Below are 18,273 nucleotides of genomic sequence, written 5' to 3' on the forward strand. Positions count from 1 at the left end.
TGAGACCCTCCCAGCGTAGGTGGGCACACAGTGTATGGTCACTGAGAACTATGGGCATCAGCCCCTGCCAGCCCCCTGCCACCCTCCACAGCTCTGCCCTCAGGCCCCGGTGCCAGCTCACAGTTCAGTGGGCAGCCACGCCGGGCCTCCCTCCTTCCCCTGAAACCCACATTCCCCGGGGCTGGGTGCTTGGGGGACAGAAGCAGGGGCCTTCCCTTGAGCCTCTGCATGTCCGTGTATCTACACGTATCCATCCATCCACCCAGTCCGTCCACCCATGCGTGCATCCGTCTGTCCATCTGCCCATCCATCCATGCATTCTAACGTACCTAAGACGCACCACGTGCCCTTCTAAGCACTGAGGACAACAGCTACGAATGACACCGTGTTTCTGCCCTCTCGTAGCCCACATCCGGCACCTTCCCAGTCATCCCCACGACCTCTCTCTGCCTTTTTGCCTTTCCGTCCATCTGTCTCTCCCTTCCCTTCCTCATCTGTCCAGCCAGTGTTTGTTTACTGAGCACCTGCTTTGTGGCAGGCACTGCTGAGGAACTCAGCATGGCCCCTGACCTCCCAGGCTAGCTGGGGAGGCAGGCAGGGAAATGGGCAGTTGTTATCTCGTGGTCAGGGCCAGGACGGGGGCAGGTGCCACAGGGGCTGAGGGCTGAGGGAAGAGGTGGCACCCGGCTGGCCTTGAAGGGTGTCCCCTGAAGCCTTACTCAGCCACCTAGGCCAAGTCACCGGGCCACTGCGACCACTCCAGGCGCCAGAGTTCAGGCCAATGGGCCATGTCGCCAGGGCTCATTGTTTCTCTACGCCTGCAGGGTACCAGCCAAGGGTGGGCGGGGAAGGGAAGGCACCGGCCATATCCCTATTACAAAGTCAAGTGAAATCCCGAGATCTGCAGAGGGAGGGAACTGGCCCAAGACCACACAAAGCGAGGCCTGGGGGTGAGGGGTTCCGGGCAGAGCGGGCGTGCGGGCGGGCCGGGCCAGGCTGGGCTGGGGGCTCTATTCACAGCTGTAGACTGTTCATTCTTCCCGTGGGGGCAGCGCCCACCCCAGCTGCAGTAATGGGAATCAGCTGCTGCTGCCCGCTGTGCCCCCTCCCTCCTGCCGTGGAGCCGGCTGCACTGGGCTCCGGAGCCAACCCTCCCCTCCTGCCAGCGGGACTCCCTGTCCAGAAGCTTCTGGGCTGGGGCTTCTGTGACCGTGCCACTCATTGCCTGCTAGGGGCACCTTGGCATCCAGAAGGTTCCCTTCTTGCCAGTTATCCTCTGATGCCCTCACGGCAGCGCGGGGGGCAGCGTCCTCATGTCTGCCCGTCCAGGAGCCCCAACTCCGTCTTCCTGCCACCGGCTCACGGTGGGGTTGGAAAGGGACTTCCCTGTTGCAGTGACACGCAGCCTGCCTGCCTCGGATGACTTCCTGCGAGCTAACGGGGCCACCCGCTATGTCTCCTGGATCTTCCCAGGAAAGAAACAATCCAGGGGAAGCCGGCCCCAAGGACCCCGGGAGCCTGTGGAGAAGGGGTTTCCAGTAGCTGGTGGGACAGACCCCCATCCACGGGAGGCCCCGGGCTGAGCCCCAGCAGAGAAAGGAGGCTGAGTTCAGGTGGGGACACAATACTGCCTCTGAGCCTGATGTGGGGGCAGAGTAGAGCCCCGCGGGGCTCTGTGGTCAGGTGGGCCCGCTTTCCGAGGCCACCGCTCTAAATTTCAGGGGCGGCTCTGAGGTCATTCAGCCACGTGCCTTCCCCGGGGCCCCAGCCTGGCGGAGACACCAGGCTGAGTGGAGGTCTGCTGCCCAGGAGGCACACAGACCCAACGTCCCCAGGCAAGAGAGCCAGGCTGCTTGCTTCTCTGACCTTCTGCCTGGAAACACCTTATAAAATGGAGGGTAGTGTTATCCTCATGTTATGGGTGGGGAAACTGAGGTTCAGGGAAGGAACATCCCGGGTCCAGGTCTAAAGCTGAGAAGGGGCCCCTGTGGGTTTGCAAGGCCAGCAGTCTGGCTCCAGAGGGCAACACCCACCCCCGGGCTGAGTTTGTGCCTGTGCCCAGAGCAGAGCCCTGGTCCAGCCTCCACTCCCAGCCCCCTCCCCCCGGGACCTTAACGTCCCAAGGGGCTTCCCGGCAACCTGGTCAGCCGCCCCCCATCCCTTCTCGAGCTCCCCGTTTCCTGTCCTCAGCCCAGCACCCCCACTTCCCCTGCGGCTGTTTGGCTCAGTGCGTCCCTGGTAGGAGCCCGTGCGCCTAGGTCAGGGGCAGGGAGGGGCTCACCTCAGGCTGGGGAAGGGGCGGGGGCAGCTGAGCAGGCCACCCCCCTACAGTTTTTAGACCTCAAGGAGTCACCACGAAATTCCATTCTCCTGACAGCAAAGAAACTGAATCACTCTTGCCAAAGCCCACGGCCCCCACAAGAATGCTATAAGGCTTTGTCCTGCTGTTCCCAGACGGCAGCCGCACCCGGGGGCCCCCCACGCCCCAGCCTGGCTGCGGAGAGGCGCAGGAAACTCCCTCTAGTCCCTGCCAGGCTGGACCAGCCCCTCTCAGTAACCCCGTCTCCTGCTCACCCCCCCGCATCCTTGCCTTCTGTACAATGGGTACACTGCTCCTGCTGTCTGGTGTGTCCAAGGGCACCAGTCGGAGAAAGCAGGGGTGCTCTGGGGTGCGGGCAGGCAGTGCTATCTCCTCGGCGGGGGGCCACAGGACCTTGTCTGGTGGGAGTATGGGCTGACGCGGCCGTGTGCTGTTCTCTCGCTTCTCTTGCGGAACACTCAGCATCTAGTGGGTATCGCTAAGTATAGAAGCCACTGACCTGAATCCCGGGCACGGCTCATGCAAAGATATGAGGGCTCAGTGGTGCTTGGGCTGTTGGGGAATGGGGAGGATTGCAGGGTGCGGCAAGAAACGGGGCTGGGAATGAGTTCCCAGGCAAGTAGACAGCAGACCAGGATTTGAACTCAGAGGCAATGGGGAGCCGTGGAAGATTCTGATCCATTTGGGGGGGGGGGAGGGCTAGATCTGTCTGGTCACTGAGTAGAGAATACATAGAGCAGGTAGGGAAGGGAGACCAGGGTGGAGACTTCCCAAGACTTCCTGAGGAGAGATGAGGGGAGTGGAGGGGGCTCCTTCTCAAAATAGCCCAGATATGGGGTCAGTGGGAGTTGGCGGTGAGGCAAGGGCACAGGGACTTCAGACCTGAGGCTGGGCTGGGCTGTGGCTCAGCTGACTATTTGGGGGCAGCCCATGCAGCCATAGGGCCCTTTCCTCCCCTGCCCACCCCGCCTCTCCGGCTGCCTAGAGGCTCCAAGGCTGGGCTCTGGCTGATGGGGGCGGGGTTTATGGCAGGAGGTGACACCACGGGAGACTTGTCACTTGGGCACAGCCAGCACCATCTGCTCAGGCAACTGTCTGCCTGAGGTGGCGCCTGCTAATTACCTGGGGGGGCGGGGGCAGGAAGAGGCCTGGGAACCACTATCTCACTATCTCCCATCACACGCCATGACACGGGGGCTAGGGCTAGGGCCCCAGAGCTCTGGGAGCAAATGGGCCACAGCCCCCTGGGGGCATTTACCCAGCAAATCCTTAGCGAGCATCCACTGCGCTCCAGGCCTGTTCTCCCGCAGGCGACACTCAGGCGGAGGAAGAGGCACCGGCACCCACAGCGCCACCGCAGGCAGGGGGCTAAGCTCTGCGGAAGTAACTGGCCAGCGGGCAGAGTGAGCTGTGACCTGAGCGGGCAGGGGCTGTGGCCCCGGTGGTCGCAGAGGGCCTCCTAAGGAGGGGGTGCCAGAGCCGAGGAGGGACGGGACGGGAAGGAGGCGCAGCCAAGCGGAGAGCCGCCCCCAGCTGAGCTTCCGGAAGATGCTGAGGGCAGAGAACTCGGACCCAGCTCCCGCGCCAGGGGGCCCCTCGGCCACTTCCGGGCCCCTCGCCCCTCGCCGTCAGCCCGGGCTGCTGGCGCGCATTCCTGCCGCCCCTGCTCGTGCGGTGGGCCGGCCCGACCCGTGGGAAGGCCTGGGGGCGGGGGCCGCCGTGTGCCGGGGGAGGCGGGGCGGGGGCACAGCTGGGCCACATCTGGCCGGATCGTAGAGGGACCAAATGGGACAAAAAGCAGCCTTTCATCCCGCGAGGGGAGGGGCGACCTCAGTTCCTTCTCGCCACAGGGCGCCTGGAGGATTTGGGGAACAACCCCACCACCCCCGCCGTCGGGCTGGGACTTGAGGAGATTACCTCGGGTTGGGGGGGGGGGGAGCGGGGTGGAGCTGAAGGTGGAATTTGATACAGGTGGTTTCTCGCTGCAACCTCGTGGCCCTACCTGCGGCTCGGGCGGCTAAGCCCCTCCTCGGTACTAATAACCGCTGCCCGAGGCAGAAAGGACTTAGACCTTAGTCCGCCTACACGCCGCCCCACGTTCTCCGCACGCAGCACCCCAAGCGCAGGACGCCGGGCTCGGGGAGGGGCAGCGCCCAGCGAGGAAGTCAGGACGGCTCCGGCGGGACTACCGAGCCCGAAGCCCCCGTGCCAGAACCCCGGTCACCGCGCTGAGGGCGCGCCCTCCCGCGTGCCAGACGCCCCGTGCAGCCCCGCCGGCGCTGGCCAGCCTGCTTTCCCCTTCGGGGCCACCGGGGCGGGCCCGGCCCCAAGCCCCACGCCCCTCGGCTGCCCGCGGGGGACGACCCGGGCGGGGCGGGGCGTGCACGTGCTCACAAGGGGCGGGGGCGGCGGCGCCCGGCGGGCCTTTCCCAGACCCCCGCCGCGGCCCCACGTGGGCGCTGAGCGTCTCGGGGGGCGACCGGCGCGAGGTCCCGCCCCAGGGCCCGGGAGCCAGTGAGCGCGCGGCGGGGGCGGGCCCTCGAGGGGGCCACGCCCCCGGAGGGCGGAGTCCGGCGGGGAGGTTTAAGAGCGTGGGGCGCGGGCAGTGGACAGCCCAACGCGCCGCGGGACCCGAGATCCTGCGCGCCGGTCTGCGGGGCGGGGCAGGGCAGGGCGCACCGGGCAGGGCGCGCCGGGGGCCGCCACCCCACCATGCTCAAGCGCTGCGGCCGACGCCTGCTGCTGGCGCTGGCGGGCGCGCTGCTCGCCTGCCTGCTGGTGCTCACGGCGGACCCGCCCCCGCCCCCGGTGCCCGCCGAGCGCGGCCGGCGAGCGCTGCGCAGCCTGGCGGGCCCCGCGGGGGCGGCCCCGGCTCCCGGGCTGGAGGCGGCGGCGGCGGCGGCGGCTCCCGCTGCGCTCGCCCGCGAGGTGCACAGTCTGTCCGAGTACTTCAGCCTGCTGACCCGCGCGCGCAGAGACGCGGGCCCGCCGCCCGGGGGCGCCCCCCGCCCCGCCGACGGCCACCCGCCGCCCCCAGCGGAGCCGCTGGCGCCCCACGACGTCTTCATCGCGGTCAAGACCACCAGAAAGTTTCACCGCGCGCGCCTCGACCTGCTGCTGGAGACCTGGATCTCGCGCCACAAGCAGATGGTGAGCCCCCACGCCTGGGCGGGGTAGGGGTGCCGTCTTGCGCAGCTGGTGGCAGTATACGAAGGGCGCCAGGCTGCACTCTGTCCAGCCATCTGGAATATCTGGGGTGGTGACACCAACCCGTCCCTTTCCAGACCAGTCTCCTTGATGGGGTCACTCTCCCCATAGAGTTGTGGAAGTGTCAGATGGGGACCCTACTCCATCCAACTTCCAGAGTCTTGGATGGTATGCATTGACCCTACACCAGCTGCCAGTGCTTGGGGTTTGGTGCCCTGTGATGCTTCTTACGCCCTTCTCCTCCCCAAACTTTGGAGCGCATTAATAAGGTGTAGTTGTCTCCACACCACCCCAAGGCAGATTCTGAGTGGGGCATCCACCCTGGACTCAGACCCTTCCCTGGAGAGGACGACGCTTTCGTCAGTGATGGGGTCAGGGTTAGAACCACCCCTGCCGCCCCGCATAGGGCTGGGAGAGTCTTTGCTGTGGAATGAAGACAAGTCTTTGCTAAAGATGATCTGCGTTTGGGGTGGGTGTGAGTGAGTCCTGGAGAATGTATCTGGAAAGAGAGCACCGGGTTTTGGGGGCCGGTGCGGAGACCCTCTCCCCACAGCGTAGGAATCTTTGGAGCCTGGAACCTTGTGCTTTACTGCACCCTAGTTGAGCACCAGCTTCCTCCACACATAATAAAGACACACCCCACTTTGAAAATCTCCCTCGGGGCTGCAGCAGGACGGTTGGGTTGGGGCGGGACAGGGCAGTGCGGGCCCTGCCGGAGGGCGGGAGGGGCAGCGGGGGAACGCCCCTGGGCTGGGAGATTCAAGGGACTAAGTGGGCATTTGGGGTAAAGTTGAGGGACCCTTGTCTGGGACGAGGGCTCAGAGAAGACCCCACACCTGTTCCTCTCTGTTGGAACCTCAAGGCCTGGGATCTTCTGGGGTGGCTGAGCCCTGTTCGGGGACAGGGTTCTGGTGAGGTCATGATGGGGGCCAGGGTGGGGGGAAGGGTCCTCTCTGGTCCCAGCGTGGCGAGGGGGGCCCTGGGAGTCCCGTGGCAGCCTCCTGGGAAAGCAGCATCCCCTTTCCCAGGGGCTCAGCGGGCCGGCGGGAGGGGGCGGCGGGGGCCGCGTGTTTTGTTTGGCCGCCGGGCCGTTAGGATTCCCAGCGCCCGGCGGCTCTCACGCCGGCCGCTTGGGCAAGGTAACAAAGCCCCTTTCTCCAGCGGAGAAAGGCACCCGGCCTCTTGTGTGCAGCTATGCGCTCCATGGGAACCGCCGCTGGCGTGCTGGCCACTCAGGTTGCCTGGCGATGAGGGGGCCTGCGGGCCCCCCCATCCATGACTGACAGCCCTTGTGGGGCACCATCCCTGAGCCGGGCACCCTACCCTCAGGACTCGGCCTTCCTGCCGTGTGACCTTTGGCAGCATTCAGCCCCCTCTGGACCGCCCCCGGGTTCTGAGCTCTGCTCGTCTTGAAATTTGGGGGCTTTCTCCAGCAGAGGAGATGTGGTCAGGGGGTCTCAGGTACGAGTCCCAGCAGGGGTGATCTTGGGCAAAGCCCAGGGCCTTTGTGACCCTCAGTCTCCTCATCTCTGATGTGGGGCAAGCATCGTCCTTCCAGTATGGTGTTGTGAAAGAGGGCGCCCAAACCTGGAGGCGGAGGGAATGAGCCCAACAGGTCCTCAGGAATCGGGGCGGGGGGGCGGTGTCATTGCCCTGGGCCCTGACGTCCCTGTTTAAGGGCCGCTCAGTTTCCTCTTTGACGGCTGACCCCAACCAGGAGAGGCTGAATCTGCCCCCCCCACCCCCGCCCCGGCATCAGTTCTTGTGTCACAGCGAGCAAGAGTTCCTCACCTCCCCGTGTGGGGGAGTGGGTCCTCGAAACCCTCACAGCTGAGGGTCCTCCTCTCCCAGTCCTGTGCATGGTGATTCAGACCCACTTGGATGTGGAACACCCGAAGAAGTCAGGGCTTTGGTGGCGGAAACCCCGAAAGGCTGTGCAAGCTGAGAGTGGGCATCTGACTCACATGGAGGGTTGGGAGACTTCCTGGAGGAGGTGCCATTTGAGCTAGACTGAGAGCACCAGCATGGGGTATGTGTAAAACACTTCCCGCAATTGGAGTGATAGTAGGGTGGGGGGGGGGGGGGGATGGCGGTCAGCAGGGACCACACCACGACAGTCCCTGAAGTCCAGGACGAGGGGCTGGACCTTCGGCCCCCACGTTCCTCCCCCACCCCTCCGAGGAGTGGGCCAGGCTGCCGCGGCTGCCACCACAGCGGCCACAATTGCTGGGGGAGAGCTTGGCATCCTGTGTTTCTTTGAATCGCAGCTCCAGGAACAATGCCGCTTCCTGTGGGTGTCCCCCCCGCCCGCGCTGGGCCAGCCCTGCCGCCCCTGCTGCCCCCCTCTTCCTCCTTCAGCCCCATCGTAGGGAAGTGGGGAGGTGGCCCGGAGGAGGGTGGTCTCAGTCCCTGGGAGGCACTTTGGGCTAGATTAGCACCACCTCTGCCCCCTGGGTGTGACCACAGGCTGAAGGCTGCCCCTCTCTGGTCCTCAGTTTCCCCACTGTCCACCCAGGTAGTACAGTGTCTACCTCTCAGGGCCGTTATGGAGACCAAAGAAAGGAGTCCGTCTCAGTGCTTTGCTCTGGGTACATACATGTGAGCTCTCGTTATGCCCATTTGACAGAGGGGGAAACTGAGGCTCTGAGCCACCAGGCAGCCTGTCCGTGGCTTTCTCTGCTGGTTGCCCTGATGCTGGGAGACCGGAGGCCTGGCACCCTCACACCCCCCACAGCCCCACCCTTCCCCGAACTCCTCTTCAGGCCGCCTGCCTTGCTCTCCCCGAAGCTGAACAAAGGTGACTTTAATCTCCGTAGCCTTGGGCTGGGTTTTTAGGGCACCACCAAAGCGCGGGAGAACAGGCCTCGCTTGATCTCATTAAGAAAGCATTTTCCTTTTAATCCAGCGACGGCAGTGCGCGTCTGCACTGGCCGGCCTGGGCCTCCCACAGCATTCCTGGGCTGAGATGCTGGGGAGTGGGTGGGGGGCTGGGTGCGAGTCTGTGCGTGCGGGCCGCCTTGGGGTGCCTGCAGGGCCCTGGAAGGAGGGGGTGCGTGCATGGAGAGGACATACCTGGGGCCTGCCCCTTCTCCAGCTCTAAGCCGGTGCTCAGCAGCTCATGGCCTCACCTGAGTGTGTGTCCGGGTCTGGGGTCAGGCTGGGCAAGGGGCTGGAGCCATCCAAAGGAGGGTGGGGACCCCAGGTGGGTCCCCCGGTTCCTGGGTGTGTGCTGTGCTCCGAGCCTCCGCATGCCAGAGCCTCCCTAGGACCCATAAAAGGAAACTGAGGTCTGGTGGGCACGGAGGTGGGCGGTCTCCCGCCGCCTGTGCTCAGAGCCCACCCCCCCCCCCCCCAACTTCGGCCACGGGCCCCAGGCTTTGCACTCAGCCATGCCCGGGTGCGCTGGGCGGCACGCGCTGGGCGGGCCAGGCAGAGGAAGGAACATTCCTCCCCGTGTGCTGACGGGCCCAGGCGGGTGCCGGCAGCTCCTGGCCCCGCCCCGCTGCCCGCCCCCTTCCTCGGAGCGCTCCTGGCAGGGGTGGCCCGGTGCTGGCACAGGTGGAGCCTTGATGTGGCCTTGGGCAAGGCCCGTCTGCCAGCCTGGATTTCCTTGCCGGAGCTGCGGGGGGTGGGGGGGGGGGCGGAGGGTGAGGAGGGGAGCTGCTGGGGGTACTGCTCTGTGGGTTGGGGCACAGGCGGTTTCCTGCCTCAACCCTGCTGACCGTCGGAGTCTCCAGAGAACAGCAGTGGCTTCTTTGGCTCAGAGAAGGTGACCTGCCCAGCCAGTCACACCACCGCTCGGGGCGAGAGGGGCCAGGCTTCAGGGCCCGGCCCAGAGGACCGCAGTGCTGTGGCCGCACCCCTGCCCGTCGGACCTCTCGCCCAGCCCGGCCCAGTTAAACAGGCCAGCTGTATGGTAATGGGCAGCACGGCCACTCCCGCTTAACGCGGCCGAGTTAAGGCCAGCCCGGCGCCCCTCGCCGCGCGGCCCAGGACAAAGCTGGCGGACAATGCCTGGTGATTCATCCTCCCTCCGGGCCCTTTGTCCGCCAGGGCTTGGCGGCCGTCCAGCGGAGGCCTTTGTCCCTGATTGAGACTTGGCTTCCCGAAGCCGACCTCCTCTGCCTGTCCCCCCACCACGGCCCTCTACCCCCTCCCACAGGCTAGGCGCTGTGTCAATAAGGGTGTGTGCCCCGCCAGGTGTGTGGGGTGGGCGGGGAGCCGGTTGCCTGGTGGGTGGGCGGGGCGCCCCACCTGGCTCGTGCCGGCACAGCCGCTGGGTGACCTTGGGCCCAGCTGTCGACGGGAGGGGGGGGGGGGGGGGTCTGCACGAGTCCCAGCCCTCCTTCTACTTAGGATGGGCACTTGAGACCCACTCCGTGCACCTGGGGAAACTGAGGCCCACAGAAGGACGGAGAGTGGGTGTGGCTGAGCTCTAGCTGCTGAAGCCCCAGGGTGCCCAGCCCTGGACGCCCCCCACCGTGGCCCCGGGGGCGGGGGAGACACAGAGCTGCCTATTCAAGACCACGTTTCTCCTTCCAGACGTTCATTTTCACCGACGGGGAGGATGAAGCCCTGGCCAGGCGCACCGGTGAGCCCCGGGCTTGGGGGGGAGGCGTGGGGGGCTCCACGCCTGGGAGGAACGCTTCCCTCCCCTCTGGAGAGGTCACCGAGGCCACGGGCCAGGGAGGGCAGTTTACTCAACTGGTTTGCTCAAGGCTCCGCCCTGCCACTCGGGGGGCCCCCCCACCCAATTCTCATGCAAATGAGGCCCTTTCAGCTCCCGGGGCCCTTTGAGCTGATGTGGCGGCAACAGGTGGCCGGTGCTGGGAAAAAGCCGCCTGAATGGGCAGGGGCGGGATCGGGTTGTCCCGGAGGGGGTGGGGCTGGGGGGGCGGGCGTGATCTCCAGGCCTTGAGCCTTGTGCGTGGGGGGCGGAGGGAGGGGGCCGCTGTAAGGTACAGCTTGAACCCGGGGCGCCCTGGGACAGTCACCCACTCTGTCCCGCTCTGCTGTGGCCGCCATCCTCCCCAAGCCAGCCCGGACCCGCTTACAGCCCCCTGCCTTGTTCACAGGCAACGTGGTGAACACCAACTGCTCGGCTGCCCACAGCCGCCAGGCCCTGTCCTGCAAGATGGCCGTGGAGTTCGACCACTTCATGGAGTCCGGGAGGAAGTGAGTGTTGGCCCCGGTCCCTCAGGTGCCTGCTCCGGAGGTCCTCCCCCCAGCGACGCTCTCTCTGCCTCTCTCTTCCTCTCTCTACCGGCCCTGCTTCTCTCCAGGTGGTTTTGTCACGTGGATGATGACAACTACGTCAACGTCAGGGCTTTGCTGCGGCTGCTGGCCAGCTACCCGCACACCCAGGACGTTTACATTGGCAAGCCCAGTCTGGACAGGCCCATCCAGGCCACCGAGAGGGTCAGCGAGAACACGATGGTGAGCGTTCCCCACCCCCTGCCCCCCACGCACAGCTGAGCGGAGTGGGGAGGAGGCCAGAGGTGTCCCCGTGGCCTGGGGTGAGGGTCTCACGGTCTCCTGTGTTCCCTCCTGCAGCGTCCCGTCCACTTCTGGTTTGCCACCGGTGGGGCTGGCTTCTGCATCAGCCGGGGGCTGGCCCTGAAGATGAGCCCGTGGGCCAGGTGGGTGCCCTGGGACACAGGTGAGGCCGCCCTCGGTCCCAAAGACCACCCCCCCCCCCCCCCCCCGGCTTGGTTTGGTTCACCTTCCCAGCTGCGGGTGCCCCAACCTCACGTGCGCAGGCAGGCCGCGTCACATTCCCCACCGCTGGTCCCCTCCCGCCTGCCAGGCACGAGGGCTGGTGTGAGCATCGGCCCCAGGCACCGTCGGGCGGGACTCTTTTCTGCACCCAGTCGCCCCCGGACTCAGAGTTGTCAGGCTGGCGCAGAGGAGGGTGCCGGGCTGGCCCGCGAGCCTGTGAGGAACGCAGACGGGGTCTGTACCCTGCTCCACAGGGGCGTGTCCCCCTCCCCTTGGAGCTGGCTTCTTCCTTCTGTGCTGGTGCTGCCTGGCAGGATCCTGCCGGGCTCCCAGTGGGCGGCTGGCTCCTGCCTCGCCTCAGCTCATCCCCTCTCGTCCTCTCCTCCCTTTCTGCAGCAGGGGCCACTTCATGAACACGGCCGAGCGCATCCGCTTGCCGGACGACTGCACCATCGGCTACATCGTGGAGGCCCTCCTGGGGGTGCCCCTCATCCGCAGCGGGCTCTTCCACTCCCACCTGGAGAACCTGCAGCAGGTGCCGGCCTCGGAGCTCCACGAGCAGGTGCGCCGCCCGGCCACGAGCGAAGGGGCAAGCGGGCAGGGGAAGGAAGTGGGGGGAGGAGGGAGTGCTGGGTGGAGTCGCCATGGTAAATAGGGAAGTCGGGAAGGGCCGCCGCTGGGATACCCAAACCCCCCACCGGCGGGACCCTGCTCACATCCCGTGCGACCCTCCCACTCTGTGCCGTCTGGGGCTTTTCCGGCACCAGCAGACGACTCTGCTGGCCCTCGCCGAAGCCCCCGCCCTGGACCTCACTCCCGGCTTGTGCAGAGCAGGTGGGGTGGGTGCAGCGTGACTCACAGACCTTCCTTCTTGGTCCGGGGGAGGCCGGAAGGCGAGGCCGTCCTGGCGCCCCGAACCGCAACGGCCGGCTGTGGACAAAGCCGGGGGCGCGGGGGCCGCTCCTGGCTTCACTCTGCCCCTCCCCGCACAGGTGACCCTCAGCTACGGCATGTTTGAAAATAAGCGGAACGCCATCCACGTGAAGGGGCCCTTCTCCGTGGAGGCCGACCCGTCCAGGTGAGGAAACGGAGGCCCAGAGAGAGAGGTTGTGACCTACGTAGGGTCCCCTAGGGCGTCTGCCAGAGCGGGTGTGGTTGAGTGGCTTGACTGCCACGAGGGCGCCTCGACACCCTGCTCATGCCGCGGGGGCCCCTCCTGGTGCTGCAGGTCGGAAGATGGGTGCTCGGCCCGCCCTCCCCGCACGGACCGGCCCCCTGCTCTGTCCCCACAGGTTCCGCTCCATCCACTGCCACCTGTACCCAGACACGCCCTGGTGTCCTCACACCAGCATCTTCTAGCCGCCACGGCTGAGACCCCGTCCTCGGGCGCCCCTGGTATCCAAAGGGCCCGGGGACCCGTGTTGTGCCGCCCTGGCCTTGGCGTTCGAGGCTCCCCGGGGCTGTGCCTACGTCTGTGTGTGTGCCGTGCGCCGGTCCGTGGAGCAGACTGCTGGGCGGTCCTGTTCTGCAAGGGAGCGGGCCAAAGGGCCACTTGTCTGCGTTCCCACGTGCCTCGGGTCAGCGGGCTCCAGAGCCCCATCCCGGAAGCACGTGCCTGCATCGGAGGTCGCTCTGAGGGCAGTTTTCTTTACCATCTCAGAGTCTTAGGGCAACATGGGGATTGGGGGCTGCTCTGCGTGGACCTGCAGGCTCTGTGCTGGGGCACCTGCGCCCTGAGATCCTGGCCCCTCCTCGGAGCCCCCGGGACAACTGAGTGTTGCTCAGTGCAGGGAAGCCGGGTTCTGTAGGGGGCGTCCCGAGCCCCCTTCTCCCACTGAGCTCTGGCCCAGGCACTGGGAAGCAGAGAAACAGCACCTGGGTCCAGCCACTCCCGTTAAGCCCCTAGGGGCTGTGTGGCTAGGGGAACAGTGGCTCCCCTCCCGGCCATCCTGGGTGGGGAGTCTCTCCAGCCCTCTCTGGTGTCTTCTCTTTGTCTCTTCCCACGATGGGGAGACAGAGCTGAGCATTTTATCTCCTCTTTGAAGCAGAGAGAAAGTCGCCCATAGTGGGTGTGTCTGTAAATATTTTGACAGTATTTTTTTACTGTGCTGGTTTCTCATAAGGGGGTGGGTAAAAAGTAGGGTGTTTTGTCGTTTTTTCTTGGGGGGGGGGCAGGTATTATTTTATCTTTTCTGTGGATCAGAAAAAGCAGAAGCCAAACGTGAGATATCTTTGTCGTTAAAGCTGATGGAAATGTCTAACACTGCACGTATTTATATGTCCCGGGCTCTGGACTCTCCTCCCCCACCTCGTGCATAGTACCTGTCTCCTGCAGGCCCAGCTTGGTGCACCTGGCCCGTGGGATGTGTTTTGTCTTCTGTTTTTCCTTCTGCAAAGACATAGGTAGGAAAGCGACAGATAATGGGAAAGTTCTCAGGGAATTGAAGGGTGGTTGCTATGGTGACGTCCTTTGCTGTGAATAAAAGTGCTCTTTGGGGCAACCCCAGGGGGTCCTGGTTTTGCTGGAAGTTGGGCCTGAGGTGCAGGTCTGTCTGAGGTGGTTCCAGGGGACTGGGGGCTCAGGTACTCATGTGGGGGAGGTGGAAAGAGGGGAATCTGAATAGCTCCTTGCAGGTGCCTGAGAGGCGTGGCCAGCCCTGGCCCCGCCCCCCTGTGGATGTGGTGGTGGGGGCGGTGGTGGGGGGGTGGCTGGATCCACAGGTCTCATCCAGAGGAGCAGCCCTAAGGCTTTGCAGCTGCAGCCTGTGTTGGCCTGGCTCTAGGGGCTGCAGGGAGCCCAGCCCTCCCTGCAGGAGGGCTGGGGGCTTGTTGTGGCCCAGCTCGGACCTCCTTATCTGGCTTCATCCCCATCACAAACCCAGAGACCATGTCCTTGTCCCATTTTGCAGATGGGCGAATTAAGGCTCAGAGCCAGTGACAGCCAAGGTTAGGTAACTGAACTGGGCCGGCAGGGTGGTAGAGACCTCAAACTCAGAGGCCTGGTGGGCCTTGGATCCTGGCCTCCCCTTGTGCCGGGCACCCCACACTCGATGATCTGGGAGCTGGGCCCCCATGCCACCCGGACAGGCCGCAGGAGGCTGGGCCAGGATGTCCCCGGGCCTTGTTTCCTACAACAACCAGCTCCCCGATGACCACTGCCCTTTCTTCCCCAAATCCAGTGGAGGGTGGCAGGAGTAGGCAGGGGCTGGTCCTGCCTCAGCTGCGGCTTCCCTCCCCAGTCCCCAGCAGCCTGGGGACAGCCCTTGCGCCCTCTTCCTCTTGCTGAGTCCCAGCTGCCTCGGCCCCTCGACTCCAGGTTCCCAGACCTCCATGCTCCCCACTCTGCTCCAAGCTTCGCCTTCTCAACACATCAGAATAAAAAGCGTTTGCAAAGTGCTTCCTTTCCCCACCCCTGACCTGCCAGGGGCGGATGCCAGTCCTGTCCCCACTGGACACATGCCCACATACACAGCACCCCCAAATGGAGGGGGTGGCCAGGGAGGTCCCCGTTTCTCACAACCCCCTTGCTGGTGGCTACTCTGGCCCGGAGGCGACTGGCCGGGGCCTGACCCCACCTTGCCCTGGCATTGGGGATCAGCCTCCCCTGAGCTGGCGGGGCCCTAGGGCATGGGTGTGTCTGTGCAGCCGCTGTGGGGGCAGGCGGAGCCTGCCACAGAGCTGGTCCAGGCCCTCCCTGAGCCTTGGCCTTCATCTGAGACCGGGGAGCCCCCGTGCTCTGGGTCTGGGAGGTGGCGCAGAGGGCAAGGCCCGGGCCTTCCCTCTTCTCGGGGAGAAGCTGAGGGAGGAGGAAGTTCTTGCTCCCCAGAAGGGGAAGCGGGTCTGGGAGGGGGCCTTACAGGAACCGGCAGCCTGATTTCTTCCACGTGCTGCCCTCCTGGGTGTGGGGAAGGGGCCTTCCCCCAAGGAAGGAGTCAGGGAGCGGAGGAGATAACCTGAGCAGGGTGGCCTGCCTGGCTGGGCTAGTTACCCCCCCTTCCCCCGCACCTCCTGAAGTGCCCGTCATTTGTGGGCTTTCAGAATCCGAAGTAAAACTGCCACCCCCGTACTCCCCACCCCCACCCCCTCCGGCTTCCGCGCTTCCGGGCTGCCAGGCGGCAAGCCCTGAGCCGGGTCTGGGAGGAGCCGAGAGGGGTGCGGGTGGGGCCCCTCCCTGCTCAGTTTAAACAAACTTCCCTTCACCTGGGGCCATCACGGCTAACTTCCCAAAGAGACGTGAGAGCTGTGGTCAGGTGCTGGAGACGAAGGCCTTGCAGAGGTGCGGTGGGGAGAGCAGGCGGTCTGGGTCTCGCACAGCCTGGGCAGAGGTGCGGAGGCAGGACTGATCAGGATGCCTGGAACCTGGGAGGGAGGATGGCAGGGGGCTGGGTCTCCACAGCCCTTCCCCACGCCCTTCCCCTGCACCTGCAGGCCACCGGGGCTCACCCTGAGGCTCCCTTCCTTGCTGGCAGCTTCGGCCAGTCCCGCCCTCTCTGGGCCTGGGGTGGGTGGGGGGCGGGTGGGGGGCAGAGGGGAATGACCAGAGCCAGCCCCGTTCTTTGTCAGACCTGCCAGTCTTGCCGCTGCCTCAGGCCCATCCGCCCAGCCCCAGCCCCAGCCTTGCCAAGCCCTTTCTGAGCCCAGGGCAGGACACAGACACTTGGTACATCACTAGGAGGGACCCAGGGACCTGGGGCAGCTCCTGTCTCACCCCTGGAGGTGGTCCAGGTTACGTGAGGGTACTGGGTGGGGAGTGCAGAGCTGTGGCTGCCCCCCACCCCCGGGCACATGCCCCTTAGGAGCCCTGCCCAGGCTTCTGGGACCCCCCGCCCCCAATCTGTGTGCAACCCACCTCAGTCCCTGGGTGCCAGCGCTGGTGGTGAGCGCTGGGGGTTTCTCTCCCTGCCCAAATTGACCTTTCCCAGGACCCACCAGCATCCCGGTGCACAGCCCCGTTCTGGCCCTTAGAAGCTCACAGTCCGAACCAGACCGTTGTTACTGATATCTGGTTCACGTAATTGTGTAAGGTCAAGAAGCAAGCTTAAGCAGCTGCTGCAGGTCACTCCTGCTGCCGTCCTGTCCCCTGGGTCTGACACGGGGCTGGCCACCGCATGTCCTCATGGCTCGTCCCGGTGGGACCTGTGGGCCCTCCACTCAGCAGAGCCCCAGGGAGCCTCAGACAAGCAGCGGGCCATGAGGGGAAATTGCTGGGAATGCAGAATGTCCTGGGCTCCCGCCCTGCGGCTCGGGTCCCCCGAGGGCCCGGCGCCCCCTGGTGGGCATCTGCCTCACTCCTGGAAATGCTCTCCCCACTTAGACCCTTCTCGATCAAGGGATCAGGACACCTGCTGTCCCCGCCCTCTGTGGGTGTCCCCTCATTCCTGGAAATGTGGGCTCCTGGCTCACAGGCTAGCTCTCCTGTCCTGGCTCCTGCGTCCACTCCCGGTTACTTCCGTGTCCGTGATCTTTCCCATGCCCTTGTCCTCCCCTCCCCTCCCCCTGCATCCCCACTGCATGGTCACTCACTCCCCAGACCGTGCCTGCCCCACGACCGCACTCTGCCTCCACCTGCTGCCTGTCCCTCTGCTCAGTCCCTCCGGCCCTCCTGAACCCCCACCCCCCTCACACCTCACAGGCTTGTCCTCTACTGGCTGGAGGCCCAGGTCCAGGCACACCTTTGAACTCACCTTCACCTCCCTTGGCTTCTTGGTTTCACACCCTCTCCCAGCCAGGCCTCTAGCGGCCACCCTCCTGCAGCCTGTCCCCCCGCACCTGGGCAGCTCCCCGAACTCTGGGGAGTCTCACCCTGAGTTCCAGATGGAGCCTTGGCTCCCTGGGAAACCCCCTGCCCCGACTTCGCCCCTGCCTGCTCTCCGGCTCTCCTACTTCTCCCCGTCCCCGGCCCCCAACCACTTCCTTCAGCCTCCCTCCTCCATGAGACCCACCCCACCCGGCCCACAACACTGCCCGCGCCGCCACTCTGACCTCGGGGCCAGCAGGGGGCTCCACTGTGACCTAGGCCCCACCCTTCTTGGGGACTCAGGAACACCACTCCACCGATGCACACCGGCCCCTCTTCCCCCACTGCAGCCGAGCCCCGTGCCTGGCTTCCAACGCGCTCTGATCTTAAAACATCCTAATCTTCAAACACGCACGCTCCTCCGGGCCACGCCCCCCACGCGTGCGCCTCTGGGCCACGCCCCCTCCAGCCGAGGCACCGTTTCCGGCTTTGCAGCTAAACTCCAGGAGTCGCTTCTTGCTGTCCCCGCGTCCTCTCCCGTGCTCTCCTGAGCCAGCTGTCAGGCTTCATCGCACTGGTTCTTGTCCAAGACTCCAGTGGTGCCCAGCTTCCTGAGTCCACCGGACTCAGTCACCTTCCAGTGCCCACGGACCCCGTCATCGGCAGCATGTGACGTGGTCCCTCATCTCTCCTTGACAATGTCTTCGTGTGGCTCCCACGACACTCTCTGTCCCGGGCTCCTCCTGCCCGGCTGGTTGTCCCTCCCCACTCCCAGACCCCAAACAGGGGTCCTGCTGTCTCCTCTTCCGCACCCACTCCCTGGGGGATGTCGTCCAGACTCCTGGCTTGAAACACAGTATCCAAGCCAAAGACTCCAACTGGCCATCGCTGCCCAGTGCTCTCTCCCGATTCCCAGACTCACTGTTCCACCACCGCCCCCGACCTCCCCAGGTGCCTGCTCCCTCCCCGGCCCCCCACCTCAGTGTATGATAACACATCCCCGGGGACCCACCGCAGCTCAACCCAAGCCCCACACCCACACACAGGGTGCCAGAAAGTGCTGCTTGTGCTCCTTCCAGAACCGAGTCCTGTCTCACCCCTCCTCAGCTGGACATTCTCCCCGCGCCCCCCACCGCCCCCCCCCCCCACCCCGGCCTGCCCTCGGCTCTGGCCTGCAGTGTTGCCACAGCCTCCTGGCTGCTCTCCTGCTTCTGCCCTAGCCCCCATCCTGACTCAGCAGCCAGGGCCATCCTGTCAAGATAAATGTTCCGTGGCGTCGGTCTGCTCAGGT

The 18,273-nt window shown here is 65.3% G+C and overlaps 1 protein-coding gene across 1 annotated transcript; it reads left to right on the forward strand.

Annotated features, from left to right (window-relative positions):
- The first annotated feature begins 4,886 nt into the window (after nucleotides 1–4,886).
- Nucleotides 4,887–14,598, forward strand: LFNG (LFNG O-fucosylpeptide 3-beta-N-acetylglucosaminyltransferase). Its single transcript, XM_047839340.1, has 8 exons — nucleotides 4,887–5,470; nucleotides 10,070–10,118; nucleotides 10,603–10,702; nucleotides 10,810–10,963; nucleotides 11,081–11,166; nucleotides 11,642–11,807; nucleotides 12,238–12,323; nucleotides 12,538–14,598. The coding sequence occupies exons 1-8, from the start codon at nucleotides 5,033–5,035 to the stop codon at nucleotides 12,602–12,604; spliced, it is 1,146 nt and encodes a 381-aa protein (XP_047695296.1). The 5' UTR covers nucleotides 4,887–5,032; the 3' UTR covers nucleotides 12,605–14,598.
- Nucleotides 14,599–18,273: the final 3,675 nt, after the last annotated feature.

The sequence above is a fragment of the Prionailurus viverrinus genome, chromosome E3 (assembly GCF_022837055.1).
Source record: "Prionailurus viverrinus isolate Anna chromosome E3, UM_Priviv_1.0, whole genome shotgun sequence".
Classification (NCBI taxonomy): Eukaryota; Metazoa; Chordata; class Mammalia; order Carnivora; family Felidae; genus Prionailurus; species Prionailurus viverrinus.

Coding starts and splice junctions, on each gene's coding strand:
- LFNG (XM_047839340.1), top strand. CDS start 5,033: ATGCTCAAGCGCTGCGGCCGACGCCTGCTGCTGGCGCTGGCGGGCGCG. Junction 11,167..11,641: donor AAGATGAGCCCGTGGGCCAG/GTGGGTGCCCTG, acceptor CCCTTTCTGCAG/CAGGGGCCACTTCATGAACA. Junction 11,808..12,237: donor CCTCGGAGCTCCACGAGCAG/GTGCGCCGCCCG, acceptor CTCCCCGCACAG/GTGACCCTCAGCTACGGCAT.